The 15,217-nt window shown below is 35.6% G+C and overlaps 1 protein-coding gene across 4 annotated transcripts in view; it reads left to right on the top strand.

The window, feature by feature from the left end:
• NBEA (neurobeachin) overlaps positions 1 to 15,217 on the top strand; it is a gene marked incomplete at both ends in the record, with an annotated part of 526,482 nt that overhangs the window by 263,461 nt on the left and 247,804 nt on the right. For all 4 annotated transcript variants that reach the window (XM_080613294.1, XM_080613295.1, XM_080613292.1 and 1 more), the window contains 3 exons: positions 251 to 315; positions 11,002 to 11,110; positions 14,754 to 14,920. In XM_080613294.1, coding sequence (XP_080469420.1) covers positions 251 to 315; positions 11,002 to 11,110; positions 14,754 to 14,920 — 341 coding nt within the window. The remainder of the gene's footprint in view (positions 1 to 250; positions 316 to 11,001; positions 11,111 to 14,753; positions 14,921 to 15,217) is intronic.

Raw genomic sequence — 15,217 nt, 5'->3', positions numbered from 1 at the left:
AAGCTTGCTTAAAGGTAAAACAGGGAACAAGACCATCTAAAATTTTTTTGGAAATGAATGGAAATAATTGGGTCATACTTCTTTGGAAAAAAAAGGAAAAAAAGAGTTTTGGTTTGGTTTGGGGTTTTTCAGGCATTACATTAAGAAGTTCAGCCTAAGTTCAGGCTCCTTAGGGAAGTCATCAGGGTCAGCATCAGAAATGTTGTTTAAAATCCTTGGGTTTTGATCATGTTATATTTTATCTTCTTAGGAATGGCAAAATTCTATTCAGAAGAATGCAGGACTTGCATTTATTGAGCTGATCAATGAAGGAAGGTAATTAATTTTAAACCTTTTGAACAAGTAGTCATTTTGCATTTATTCCATTGGGTGATAAAATTTCCTCACCATCTGTTCCAAAAAGATTGTGAAAAAGCCATTTTAGTTAAGAGGTTTATTGTATAGTTACTTTATATAGTAAATATTTAATTTGCAAATGTGTAAATTCAGAAAATTTTGTTTATTGGCAGAAGGAAATACTGCTCCCATGAACTGTATATAGGCTTGGGTTTATTTGAGAATTGAACCACCATTTTTCCAGAGCAGCAAGGTTGTTTTACCCACACAGTCCAGGGAGCCCAATCTGTAAACCCATCTGCTGCTCCATCTGTTTTAGAAGCAGCATGTTCATTGTACAAATGCACTTGTTTATTCTATCATTTCATGAAAAATTATTTTATCTAAAATTTCTGGTCCAGTTTGAGTCCTGTAAACCACACAGGATATTATATTTAGAGCTGCTTTGCTTTGCAAATTGTTAAGATACTTATTATTAATCCTTAAGTAATTTTAATGTTGTATCTATCTTCTACTCTGTGCAATGTTTGTTGGTACTCCCAGCCAGCAAGCTGGTCGGCCAGGGGGGGACTCTTTGGGCTTCCTGGTAGTGGAATGCCACAGACAAGCAGAGCTGTGTGTGTAATGTGTGTGACTCATATTGGCTAGTGCATTAAAACCATTTGAATCTAGATGTCTTGATATGTGCAACTGAAAAAAGAAAAATATATATAGCTATAAGCCTGTTGAAGAGCTGTTGTCATTTTATATGTGATTTCCTTTTTTCACCAGTGGTACATCATCACCAAAGTATAAAATCCTTTCTTTATTATGGGATATTTTTTGTCTGGCTGATATTTCAGTGGTTAAATCATGCATTTATTTAAAATGAAGTTTAGAAAACATCAGAGTATAGGAATATAGGAATATGAGTATCTGCAGAACAGGGGCATGTAGCTTATTATCCAATTTTTGGTTGCTATACATTCTCATTAGATTCACTGTGCACACTGAAGCAATGTGAAATGTAGTCCTCTTTGGAAATTCTTCTTGCTACAAAGTGGCAGTGCAGTATGAGTTTTTACACCATAATAGGGCTCACCTGAGTAGGTAATTTACTGCACATTATACAATAAATATTACCTGCCAATAGAGTGAAGAATAATAGAAAGTTTGTAGCTTTTATTCTCAGATAGCAACATACAATCCCATTCTGACCTTTTTTATTTTCTCAGGCAGGCTAGTAAAGTCAGATATGATTGCATGCTCACTATTAATAAAATGCTCATTCTGAACAAATCCTGTATCTGCGTATCTTTAGCAGTCAGATATTAACATATCAGTGGACTTTCTACTCTCTTCTAACAATAACTTTTCAAACAAAGTAATATTTAAGAACTGCTGCTTAAATCTGATCAAAGGAATGTCTAATCAAACTGCACTTAGACACATGTTCCTTCGTATACTTGTATCAGAAAGGTGTTTTAGAACAAGTGTGTACACATTGCTAGAGTGCTTTTCTCTGCAATCAGCCCATTTGTTTTTAATTTACCCTTTTGGGTATAAAGATAATCCTTTAACTGGAAATTGTTATAAATATTTATTCTACTTAATAGCTAAACTTGTGAATGCAATTCATCAATCATAGCTAGAGAATGCAATTGTGCAGTTGTCAACAATTAACAGGACATAAACAGTTGATGAATGTGCAGCTGAATTAAAGTGCTCCCTAGGATAACCTGAAATTATAAACTGAATCGTTTAAAGGAATCTAACAAAGGATCTTTATAATTAAAACAAAGCAGGGTTAATGGGTTGTAAAATTGCGTATAATCGCTGTGCAATAATGAATGAATTTTAAATTATTAAAAGCAAAATGAAGACTAAGAATATTTTGAAGGACTTTCTGGCTAAGAGTTTGAGAGACCTGGGTAATAAATCAACAGTTTTGTGAAAGCTTTGGTTTTTTTTTTTTTGAGTATGGAGGAAAAGGTTTAGATGCAATGCAGAGGAAAAGAGTTTTTAATATCTTCATGAAGAAGTCTATCTAGTTTAATACATGGACACTAAAAGGTGATTTTCTGATTACTTAACTTTTGTTTTTTCTCCTTTAAATAATTCAAGTGCCTTTCTAATCTTTAACTTTATTAGAAATGTTCTGAAATAAAATATTTCAGTTTAATTGTACTTTAAAAAAATCTATATTCCTGTCACCATAATAAACTGCATTTTAATTTTAAATCAGTTTATTAACTGTGCTTATTTCCAGGTTTTGTTCGTTTGTTTTAGATGTTGTTTTCTTAGGAAGGTCTGAATGACACATTTGTAGAATTCACCATACAAACACTCTGATGCAGCTTTCTAAAAGTAGGAAGTGTTATAACGGGTTTTAGTATAAAAAGAATATCTGCCTCTAGATTTAAATACTTTCAATGGAAACATATGCGAAGATATTTAATTTGGAATTGTAGAATAACACTATAATATACCTGAAAAATTTAGAGACATCCTGGTTATGATCTTGAACTTTATGCTTCTTTTTAATCACTCATGCTATGAATATGTGATGTTGAGGTTATCACACATGTCAAGAGCTTTACTGATAGAAGCTTAATTAGGATTACAGATTTACATTTGGGTATACATGTAAGTAGACTTCTTAATTTAAGAGCTGGATGCATCTGCCATGTTGGCTGTAAAAGGAGACATGAAGAGTTCTCCAGGAATGATGTGGGAGGGAGATTATAACCCACATTTAAGTAGAAAAGGGTGTAGGGTGACAGGAACAACAGATAAAGATACGAACACCCAGGTCAAGTAAGTATGTACACAAATCCATACAGCATTTGAAGCATGCATTTCATTTGTAGCAATGAAACTAGCAGTAGAAATTATTCCACATGCTATCACAAAACTATGACATCACTGGAATGAATGAGATTTTGTGCAACAGCCTGCACTATCTGACAGAAGTGCTGCAATGGTCAGATATAAGTTCCTCAGGAAAGACAGGCAGAGAAGTCTTTTCCCCTGGAGGTATTCAAGACCCGTCTGGAGACATTCCTTAGTAATGTGTTCTCAGTGACTCTGCTTGAACAGGGAGGTTGGACTAGATGATCCCCAGTGGTCCCTTCCAACCTCAACCATTCTGTGATTATGTTGCATTCTCTGTGAAGAATCAGCTCAGTTGTGTGGAGCTCCTCAGTGGGATGGATGACAGTCTGGTTGATAACTTAGAAGACAGGATGAGAGTCCAGTAAGGGTAACAGCATAGTGAGGGTTTCTTACAGACCACTAATTCAGTATGTCTGTCAGGGACAGTGGCCTGTTGCCAAACCGGATGGACAATTTAGTGACAGGTAAGCTCAATGCCTTATTTGCCTCAGTCTTCACCAAGGTTTCTCAAGCCTCTCTCTTTAGTGAAAGAGTTCAAGGAGAACAACCAGCAGTGGATGAAGATTGAGTCAAGAATTCCTTGAGATCCATAATACTGATGGGCTACATCTGTTGGCAGGGAAAGTGCTTGCAAGGCTGTTCTCTATTATCTCTGAAAGGTCAAGGAAACTGGGGCAAGTCACAGGTGCCTGGAGAAAGACAAATGTTGCACCCATCTTTAAACTAGTCCACAAAAGCCAGAGAACTATAAACTGGTCAGCTTTTCTTCTGTCCCTTGGAAAACCATGTAGCAAGTCATTTAGGAACACATTTCTGGCCACATGAAGGAGAATGTAATTGAGAATAAACATAGGAATGGTTTAGCTTTTGTAAATCTGACCAACCTGTTTGCCTTTTATAATGCAACAACTAGATTTGTGGACATGAGGAGAGCAATGAACATCATTAACTTTCACATTGGCAAGTTTTCCACACTGTGTCCCACAAATGTATCAGTTAGAATGCTATATTCTGAATGGATGGACAACTAAATATGTAGAAAACTGGCTACATAATGGGGCTCTGAGGGATGTGGTTAATTGGTTGTACCCTACCTGGATGCCCTCTTCAGGTGGGGTATCCCATGGGTCTACCCTCCCTAAGAAATGGATGTTACAGATCATTATCCATTAGTCTTTCAGAATTGGATTATTATCCTCATCTTCCATTTCCTTCCCCTTTTATGTTTTCACAACACTCACCTCTTAAAAAGATTGCATTGTCCTTTTGTTTAAACTAATATGTTTTTTACAGAATTTCATCATTTTAAATTGCAGGAGTTGTCTGATCATAATTTAAATTTGAGGAAACATTAAAGTATTTTTCATCTCAGATTTAAAATTGTAAACTTTGTTTCTGTAATTTCATCTCTGTGCCTAAATCTGCTTTCTGCCTTTAGCCGTGAAAATATATACTTTTGCGTATCCACCTAACCGGTCATCCAAGCATACTTAAAATTCACAGGAGGCCTTTTTATTTTAAACCTTGTTTTTTTCAGAGGTTTCACTAATTTCCTGGAAAGAGTAGCAGAATGTTTAGATAGACTGGATATTCGTGTTTGTTTAAATTTAGATGAATTGCTGATTAAATCCTGAAAGGATGCTAATAAAGACTTACATTCTTTCCATGTTACCTCAACTAGGATTCTTGGTAACTGCAGAAAATTTTCTTTTGGACGTCCTCTGTTGCAGTTTGGCAGTTCTGATATGTTTGGTTTGTGGTAAATGAGCTCACAGTCATTATTCACTGTCTGCAATACTTAAATGTTCAGGCCCTGTATATCTGTGGTGCCATTTGCCATATTTGATTTATAACGCACATTTACAGTTGGATCCCTGGATACTCTTTGAAACACTTGATTAGTGCTTCAGTCCAAGAAGGATGGAGAAAGGATGCTGTTTCTTGTTTCCATCTTGACAATGATCTTGATCACAGGAACCTTGAGGTCAGAAAGGGATCTCATCTGAATCATCCAGGAATGCAAGATACTTAGTCTTCAGACCTCATGGATAGTATGTTGCTGAGGGCTAGCAGAACAACTTGCAAAGGATTCCAGTCTGATGTGAAAAATCCAGTATATGCAAATCCATGTGAAAAATAACACTGGGGAAACAGCAGCACTCAGCTACAATATATATAACTTATATATTACAATATATAAATATTATATTTATACATATTATAAATATGTTTGATTATTCTGTTTGTAACAGATGTAACAAGATTCTGTTTCTGTATTGCCACCCTCACCAAGTGTAAGTTTTGATTGGAGGAATCCTGTTATCAACTGTGAGTGGCTGTTTTATAGAAATTCTTCCTAAATGTCATCTTTCACTGGTAGAGGATTCCTGTCATAGATACTTCTGTAAAACTGGGCAGTGCATGTCTGTATCTTTGCTCCAGCTGAGGTGTGAGCTTGAGGTCCGTTAGATGTGGTTTTTCTATAATCTCATACTCTTTACTACAGTTGTCCTTGCCCTCCCTCCAGACTAATAGTCTGTGTTAGACAAAGCATGGGGAATGAGGTTTTCGGTCATTCATCGCACATTGTCTCTGCTGCTCCTTCCTCCTTAGGGGAGGACTCCTCACACTCTTCCCCTGCTCAGGCATGGGGTCCCTCCCACGGGAGACAGTCCTCTATTAACTTCTGCAGTGTGAGTCCTTCCTACAGGCTGCAGTTCTTCATGCATTGCTCCAGTATGGGTCCCTTCAGTGAGTGCAGTCCTTCAGGAACAGACTGTTCCAGCATGGGTCCCTCATGGGGTCACAAGTCCTGCAGCAAACCTGCTCCAGTGCGGGCTCCTCTTTCCATGAGGCCACAGGTCCTGCCAGAAGCCTGCTCTGCGCTAGCGTGGGCTTCCCACAGTGTCACGGACTCCTTTGGGCATCCATGTTCTCCAGTGTGGGGTCCTGCACGGGCTGCAGGTAAATATCTGCTCCACCATGGACCTATATGGGCTGCAGGGGGACAGCCTGCCTCACTATGGGCTGCAGGGGAATCTCTGCTCTGGCATCTGGAGCGCCTCCTCCCCTCCTTCTTCACTGACCTTGAGATCTGTGGAGTTGTTTCTCTCACATATTCTCACTTCTCTGTCTAGCTGCAAATGTTCCTGTGCAGTAACTTTTTTCTTTTCTTAGCTATGTTATCCTAGAGATGCTGCCACCATCACTGATGGGCTCAGCTGTGGCCAGCGGCAGGTCCCTCTTGGAACTGGCTGTCATTGGCTCTACTGGGCATAGTGGAAACTTCTTGCAGCTTCTCACAGAAGCCACCCCTGTAGCCCCACTCTTACCAAAACCTTGCCATGCAAACCCGATACAGACAGATTCCTCTTGATTTATAAAATTGCTAGGCAAAATACAGTCTTAGAGGAGTGGACAACTCTGTAATTCACTCTGTAGTCAACTCTGATTTTCACTGAGTCTGCTATAGCTTCTATGGCATTTCTGAAATATTGGTTAACCTTTCCTGAAGTTTATCTTGCTAATATGCTCATATTGTAGTCCAGTGACCAGTCTTTGCATGCTATAATTTCAAACTTTTCTCTAGTAAATTCTTCATCATTATCCTTTTGCTAGAAATCAGAACCCTGTATTAGACATTACCTTCCCAAGTTTATAGGAGTTTACTTTCAAAGTATTTATAGCAGTACTGCATCTTACAGTTACTGCAATTTCGAACTCTTCAAGTAAAACCGGTTTCTGAATCCTATTATAGATAGAAAGTGCAACAATAGGTTTCTTTTCTTATGAATGCGATTAAGAGTAATAGTTGTCAAAACAACTGTGTTTAGTGAAAAAGTGGCATATTTCCAGGCTGCTTCTTGGAAAAATTAAGCTATGGGCATCTGATGAAAGTAAGTCAGAGAAACATCTGCTTCCCTGGACATGAGAGTTGGCAGAACTTCTGGAATGAGTAGAGGAAGCAAGACCTTAGCTAAATTATAACAAATGTTCATTCTATAATCTGTTTTGAAAATTGCTGCTTTGGAATGATCTGCTTTTTTAGTTTATCTCAAATAAAAGAAAGATTGGGTAACATAAGCACAATTGTTTTATCTAGCAGCATAACTGCTACAAGCCCTCTTTCTGTGTGAGATTATTACTTGGAAGAACTGACTAAAGGATAGCAAAGTCAGTTCAGAGTAGTTAGTGAGATAGAAGTTTTCATCCTTCAATTCTGATGGGTGTGCATATACCACAGTTTGTCACAGTCCAGCAGTCTATTCCAATCCACATATAAATGTGTTGCAAATATTTTATGCTTTTTACATGTTTCAGAGACAGTTTGAATATAGTCTTATCACCAACTTCATTTCCAAAACTCTAAACAAAACAAAAAAAAATTATCCCAGGCTCTGGTTATTTACCTGAATGACTTCTTGGAATGTTGGATTACGTGACCCAGCCTTTTTAAACCTCAGTATGTGAAAAACAGGGGCTTCTGATTGATTACGTATACTTTTTCACAATTTTGTTTAACCTGTAAGCACTCTAGACTTCTAAAGCAACCTTGCTGAAAAAAGAATTCAGGAAAGGAAGCCTGATGGATTTAAAATAGTTTCTTACCTCCTTATTTGCAACATTTGAAAATAACTCGTATTTATGAATCTGCACGTCCTGATGTGTACTTTGCCTCATCTGCTGTCACTCAGAAGTCTGAGACTTCATTTTTTAGGTAACAGAGAGCCTGCTGTTTACTCTTATTCCTACAGATACTCAAGTCCTGTCATGCTTCCATATTACTTATGTTCAGCTGGAAAGTTCAGAAAGCTAATTTGTCCCTAGAAGTGTGCCAGGATTTGAGTCACAAGTGATTTCAGACTGCTTTGTTGGTCGGTTCCTTACTGACAGTTCTTTGATTCAGTTCAACTAAATCAGACCTGTTTCCTAGTAAGGGAGCTTTAACTGTGGTTCATAATTTGTGGGCGTTAATAGAAATCAAGCTTGTCTTGGTAAAGAGAAACCATAAGCTAACAAGCCAGTGTTCAGTCACTACCTTATGCAGTAAGAATTGCCACTCAACGAGGATGATTTTTGCTGGTCATTAGTTCCTGCTTGAGATCAGCGCAGCTAGGGAAGGACACAGAAGCACACTTGGCTTCCATTCTGGTAGGAGTTTCAGTGGTGCAATTGAAGAAATGGTCACATAGGATAAAGCCAAATGTTATTCTCGATCAGTGTATTTTTTCTCTTGGTATATCATGAATTCGTGGAAAACAGTATAAAAGGTACACCAAGCCTGTGGTGACACTTTTCATTCGACTCCTTAGCCCTTTGGGGGGACTGCTTCTATAAAGATTAATAAGAATGACCAGAAGGCCTGATTCAACACTGTCTCAACATCAATCTATCTACTAGGTCTTTAGTGAGTGGGGCTTGCTAAGGCAGGATGAGGATTTACAAGGGTGAATGAGAGCAGTGGTTATAATTCTGTCACAACAAATGTTCAGTTGTCAGTGAAAAGGTGATATCACTAAATAACATGTTTTATTTCCAGAGGAGAATAAAAATGGCACTGCTCTCAAATTTCAAATATTCCCTCTCTTTAGCATTTTGTGCCTCAAGCTCCTTCTTACTTGGATTGGTCACTGTAGTACAGGGTGATAGCTTGTAAAAGATGCAGAGGATAGACTTTTCTCCAAAAGGGAGTGCTCTGTTAAACTCTGTGCATGGGAAACTTAGTTGGGCAGATGACTGAAATATGAATCAGGATATAATGGGTGGGTTTCAAACCTGCATTAATACAAATATTATACAATGTAATATGATATGTAAATATTTTACAGCATAACAGTACATGGAGTTCATGTTCTTTGAGAATATATGCTAGAGAATGTTGGTTCATCTTTTGGAAATGTGTGAGGAGGTAAAGGACCAATCTGACACTGAAACTTTCTTGTGCAAACTCAGACTATAGGGCTAAGAGAAAGGAAAACACAATTCTAGAATTGCATCAGCAAAGGTATTGCCATTGAAATAAGGCAGCATTAATATTACTATGTAAATGGTGACTGGAACTTGTCTGGAATACCGCTGACAGCTTTAGCTGTGCACGTCAGAAAAGGTAAAATCAGTGTATGAACTTAGTAAAACCCCAAAAGGCAATCTCTTTTACTAACTTGTTTGCCACACAAGGAATGTCAGAGACCTGATTTACTTAGCCTATTAAATTACGAATAGATGTAATATCAGAAAGTAAAACGAATCTCAAAATAAAATGAAACAGTAAAGACTGCTGAAGAATACTTTTGGATTGGAAAGAGGGTTTTAACCTTCAGAGGACCTGCCAAAGCTGTGCCTAAGACAAGCAACTCGATCACATTTTCATAAACTGAAGACGCATTTCATGAGCTAGATTTCATGAAAATGCCTTTTATAAAATAAAAATAGTTTATGAAAGAGTTTGTATTACGTGGCTGGGTGTTGCAGTGAAGGAATGAATTTGCTGTCCTAGAAGTTCTTGTTCCCTTGTCTTATTTGCAGTGTGTGAAGGGAGACGGCTATTTTTTTGATATATTGTTAGCCTTTGATACTACTGAGTGTGAGATTTTCCTGGTTTGGGATCCTTTCTGAACAATTTCTATTGTTTTTTTTCTATGAGAATCCAAAATATAGTAAGCACCAAAAAAAGTAAGCGCTTTTTCTCGTACAAGAAAAGTATAAGGTTTTTTCTTCATTTTTTTTTTTTTTAATTTTGTCTTATGCTATGCATATGGTTGAGTTTGTAAGGATTTAGATAAATTGGTAAGTATTCAAAAGATTAGAACATTGCCAAGCATGTCATGAGGTGTAACCCCATTAGGACAGTATGGAGAGTTGTGCTGTGTCTATATGAATTTGAGGTTGAATCAGAGTTAGCTGGCTATGATTTAAACCAGATACAACAATAATAACATTTTCACCATCTTTTGCGTAGTAAAAATATAGTTTAAGAATGCGGGATAGCTTCCCTTTAGAAATAAAAATGAGTACGAAAAATTAATGTTAAGTAGTATTTTTATATTTCAAAATAGTAACAAGTTTCCTTGAGCAAGTACAGCAAACACATAAGCAAATTCCTTTGCAAAAAACTCTGTAAGGAATTGCTTCCCTGACCTTATAGTAACTTTCCTTCCAAAGCTAAGGTGACACTAGATCAGAATGTCTTAATTCATCCCACACGTAGTCCAGGTCTTAATTCATCTGCACTTAGTCCAGGTCTTCCCTCAAGCCTGTATGGTTCCTCTTCCACCTAAAGTTATTATTACTCTTTTGCCTGTTTAGTTCAGATGGTTTGCAGTAACATAGGGGCTATCTATGTAACATAGGGGTATGGTGTGAAAACACCTGCAGACTTTCTTGGGTAACATCTTGGGTAACATCGAAGACAGTTTAAGTTGATTCAGTCTCATTGATGTGGCTTTTTAAGACTTTGAAATAGGAGTTTAAGCAGAAGTCTAGATTTTTTTAACGATAGTGTAGAATTCATATTCATATTGAGACTGCTGTTAAAAAATATGAAATCTAATACTTTCAAAAGGAACTTTTCCCTTCAATAATAAATAGCAAGCTTTTTCCATATAACATGATTTGTTTGTATTTTCACAAATGCAGTAGATTTTGGGTAGAATAAAATTTTTGATGTCAATTAATTTGGCAATTACATTGCAGAAGTTTCATTAATTTTAAGTTTTCCATTTTAAGTCTTCTGAAATAGGTTGTTCAACGTATATCAAATATAAAGTTTGATTTTTATTTTTCTTGTTTTAGATTATTGTGTCATGCAATGAAAGACCATATAGTGCGTGTTGCGAATGAAGCTGAATTTATTTTGAACCGACAAAGAGCTGAAGATGTCCACAAGCATGCTGAGTTTGAGGTAAGCCTGAGAGCTGGTGCATTTCTGGTTCTCTGTTTTCACTCAATTGTCACCTCGACTGTAACCCCATACAATAAAATTTTTTTTCTTCCAAGAAAGAAATTTACATTAAAGGCATTTCAAAACTAGTTTTTAAAAGCTTTGGTAAATGTCAAACACAAGGAATGGGTTTAATTTCTCATCTCCTCACTTAAATTTATGAAAATATTTACAGCTTGAAGAAATTCCTTAATCAGAATGTCTAAACTGATATGGTAGACCCTTAGGTTCACAAAGAACTATTTTGTTTTATTGTGAATAATAATTAAAATCATATTAGCAATTATTTTTGTTGGATTTTATCAGCAGTATATATGAGTTTAGCAAGAAAGAAAACTATTAATACACTGAAGGCAATTCATGAAAAATAAGAAATAGAAACGTTTTGTTAAACAGAATTAGTATTTTAAGGTAATTTTGTTAGAGCACTTTGCATTTTGGAGCACTTAGAACATTCACTTGCTATAATTTTTATATCGAAATATGATATTACATATCTTTCTAGTCAAGAATCATTAATTATTTAGAGTACGATTGTGGTTTAAATGTCTATTCCTCTTAAGTATTGGATGAAATAACAAAGCAGCTGACTCCCATAACTCTTTAATGACTATAATTCTTACTCCCAAAAGGAGTCAACATTCAGTTGTTTTTTTCATCAATGAGTGTTGTAGTATACGATTTAAATTATACTCCTTGAAAATTATAGCAATATACAACCCCCCTGACTTTTAAAATGCACTCAGTTTAACAGGGCTTTTATTATTTCCTCATGATTAATTCTGTTCCTATTCAAAAACTTTCATGCAAAAAATTGTGGAGTAAAGTTAAAATTTCATTCTGGACATGACTTTATCAAACATGGTTTTGCATTTTTACCCTATGCAGCCTTTCAGCATCACTAATTTTTATTTCCAAACCTGCCTGTGCTTGCATGTATTTATGTACATGTAAGCATATATACACAAACATGCGTTTCTACGTGTTTTAATGCTCAAATGACCTAACATTATTTTTAAGATAGACTGACTTAGTATTGATGATGATAGCAAATAGCTATATCAGTTTATTCAACTGTCAGGGAATGCCAACAAGCACCTGGTGGCTAGAAATAGGATCCAGTAATCTCAGTTTTGATTAGGTTTTTATCTCCTTGAAACAGCTCTCTTAAATGTGCACTTTGATGTACTAGTTTTTGTGCTCCTTGACCTATCTGAAAAGTGTGAGACACAGAGATATCTGTTGTCATTTTGAATACACATAACCTTTACTTCATTTTGTCAGAGCAGACAGCAGACACTTGTCATATGGGATTGCAACAACTTTATTACCAAGCATATACTGGATATTTTGAACTTAGATAAAATCACATTTACAATTAAATGTGTGTCAGAGAGAAGTTTCGTATTGCCTCAACAATACGTAACATTTGATATTTATCAGAGCATCATGCAGTAACCTAAGATGACAATAGAAGATTGACTTATCTGCTCTTTGAAGACTACATTGAGATATAAGATCTGTCAGAACTCTAGACAAAATGAGAATATTCAATTAACTTTCAACTTCTGTTAGCAAATAGGATTTAGAATATTAACTAAATTCCCTAAAGGAATAGCCTTAAGTCAGTCTTATTGTCTGGTAAAGAAACCAACATATTTTTCATATATGAAAACTTCCATTATATTCGTCACGTGAAGGACCTTAGCTGCACATTTTAGATGAGTAAGATAAAATCTGCAAGTCATAAAAGAAAATTATGAAATGTAGCCTGTGTAAGATATGAAACTCAGATAGATTAAGTAAAGTAATGGTTAAAGTCTGAAAGAATGTTTTATATATTGTCTTTAATAATTGTAGGTATATAACAACATTTTATTATTCATCCTACTTGAAAGTAGTAGGGAAAAAGATTTCTGGTAATTTTCTGTTGCATAATTGTAAATCTGTCATTTTGTTTTAATAAGGTGTATTGGTATATATTCTGGGGTTTAGTACATGTTAATCACTGCTCTCAGTCAGAGAAGTGAGTGGCTATTTTTTTTTTACCTTTTAAATTTTAATTGAATCATGATGGATGAATTTATTTGGCCCAAGCTGCACTGAGTTACTGTGTCTCCTGCCTAGGGGGGAGGCCATGGATAAGCATCTGAGTTGTATCCTGTGACTCCAGCTGCAGTCAGGGCCAGGGAAATTCCTCCCACAGTTAACTTTCATTTTGTTAACCTTTGTAATTATTCAGAAAGAAAAATGAAAATTTAATTTTACTGTCCAATGAGCTGGTGAAATATTAACCTCATTACTAAGGCATACCATTGTACTAATTGGTGCTTCCCTGTACAAGAAGATAAATTGAAAAATGAATTAACCCTTTATGAATAAGTGTAATGATTGCTCTTTTCCTGGTAGATTACTTGAAATAATGCTGTAACACAGTGGAAAGACCACTACTGAAATCTCACTGAATGGTAATGTGATTTGTACTAACAAGGTAGTGTGCAGAAATATGAACAATAAACTACAATTTAGCATGAGGTTAACTTATTTTTAATTGTTATTTTGAATACTAGAAAGTAGGATTCTAGTCAGCACTGTGTTACAGCATTGAGTGTTGGCTAGATGTTCTAAAATGGTGCACAATAACTGCATTCAAAAATATCTCTTAAAAGGTGATTTTAAAAATAGCAGTTTTGGGAATTATCTCGCTTTTGTAATTTATACCTAGAAAACAATACGTATAATGGATTTATTTTAATTATTTTAATTTGCATGGCTACATTTGCTTTATTTAGACATTTTAGAATGATCTTTACAAGGAGGAGAAATTGATTTGAACTTCAGATTATTTTGAGAAAAACACGGAAAAATTACATTGTGCTTATTACACATAAAGGATTTATCAAAGCTAAAATACGTTGTAGAATTTTGACAGTTTTGGAAACAAATCTGCATGGTCAGTAACCACAGCATTTTTTTTAGAGGTAGTTATCTCGTAAAGGAAGCATGATGAGAACATTAGCTCTTTTTCAGTTTAAAAGCTGAGCATTAGCGTTTTCTAGAAATGTAGTATGTTACGAAAATTTTTCATGTCATGATATGAAATAGAAAATATAGTCAGTAATTTCACAGTTAAAGGCGTTTATCTTCAGCATCCATACTAATAAAATTATCAACTAGCTTTTTAATTGTAAGTTTTATTGACATCTAAAAGTCAAAACCACTGTACATAATTCTTTCCGTTATATTATGCTAAGTGTGTTATATCTGTATTTTATACCTGAGAACACATGAAACTTTTACAAATAAAGATCCTCTTTTAAGACATATCCGTGGTCACACATATACACACAGAAACATTTAGCTAAATGTTTCTAACTGCAATTCAGTTGTCTTAGCCCTTGATATTTCAGTTTTTACATGCTCTGAGTGCTTCTTCATGGATAATATATAGTAACAGAACTCTTTCAATTGAATGGTGTGTCCTATTTCTCTTAAAAGTATTTTAATGAATTCTTGTCATGTTTAAAGAGTGTTGGTAAATCACCATTTTGAGGCAATTCTAAATAGCTAGTCTTTTATGAAGTGGATGTGCTTTCATTCCTAGTCACAGTGTGCTCAGTATGCTGCTGACAGAAGAGAGGAGGAGAAGATGTGTGATCATCTTATCAGTGCTGCTAAGCATCGAGATCATGTTACAGCCAATCAGCTGAAACAGAAGATACTCAACATACTAACAAATAAGCATGGTGCCTGGGGAGCTGTTTCTGATAGGTAAGCTGCAAATGTAAAATATCTGGGTTTAAAATGTTAATTTCAAAGTTTAAGAGAAGCTGTCATTGCATAAATCAGATATGAATGTATTAGGAGCTAGTATCCCTAAAATATGTATTCTCTGTCTTTTCTTCAGCTGACTCTTGAGAAGTCCTCTTTGCTAAAGATTCATTGATCAAACTTCCTCAGAGAATGGAAACATAATATTTTAGCATATTTGTTGATTATAATGCAGTTTTACTGTTGGTATATCAGTAGGTTTTGAGGCTCTTATCAGTATTAGAGTGAAATGTTCTG

Source organism: Psittacula echo (genome assembly GCF_963264785.1).
Source record: "Psittacula echo genome assembly, chromosome: 3".
In the NCBI taxonomy this organism is placed as follows: Eukaryota; Metazoa; Chordata; class Aves; order Psittaciformes; family Psittacidae; genus Psittacula; species Psittacula echo.
This window is presented reverse-complemented; position numbering and strand designations above follow the sequence as displayed.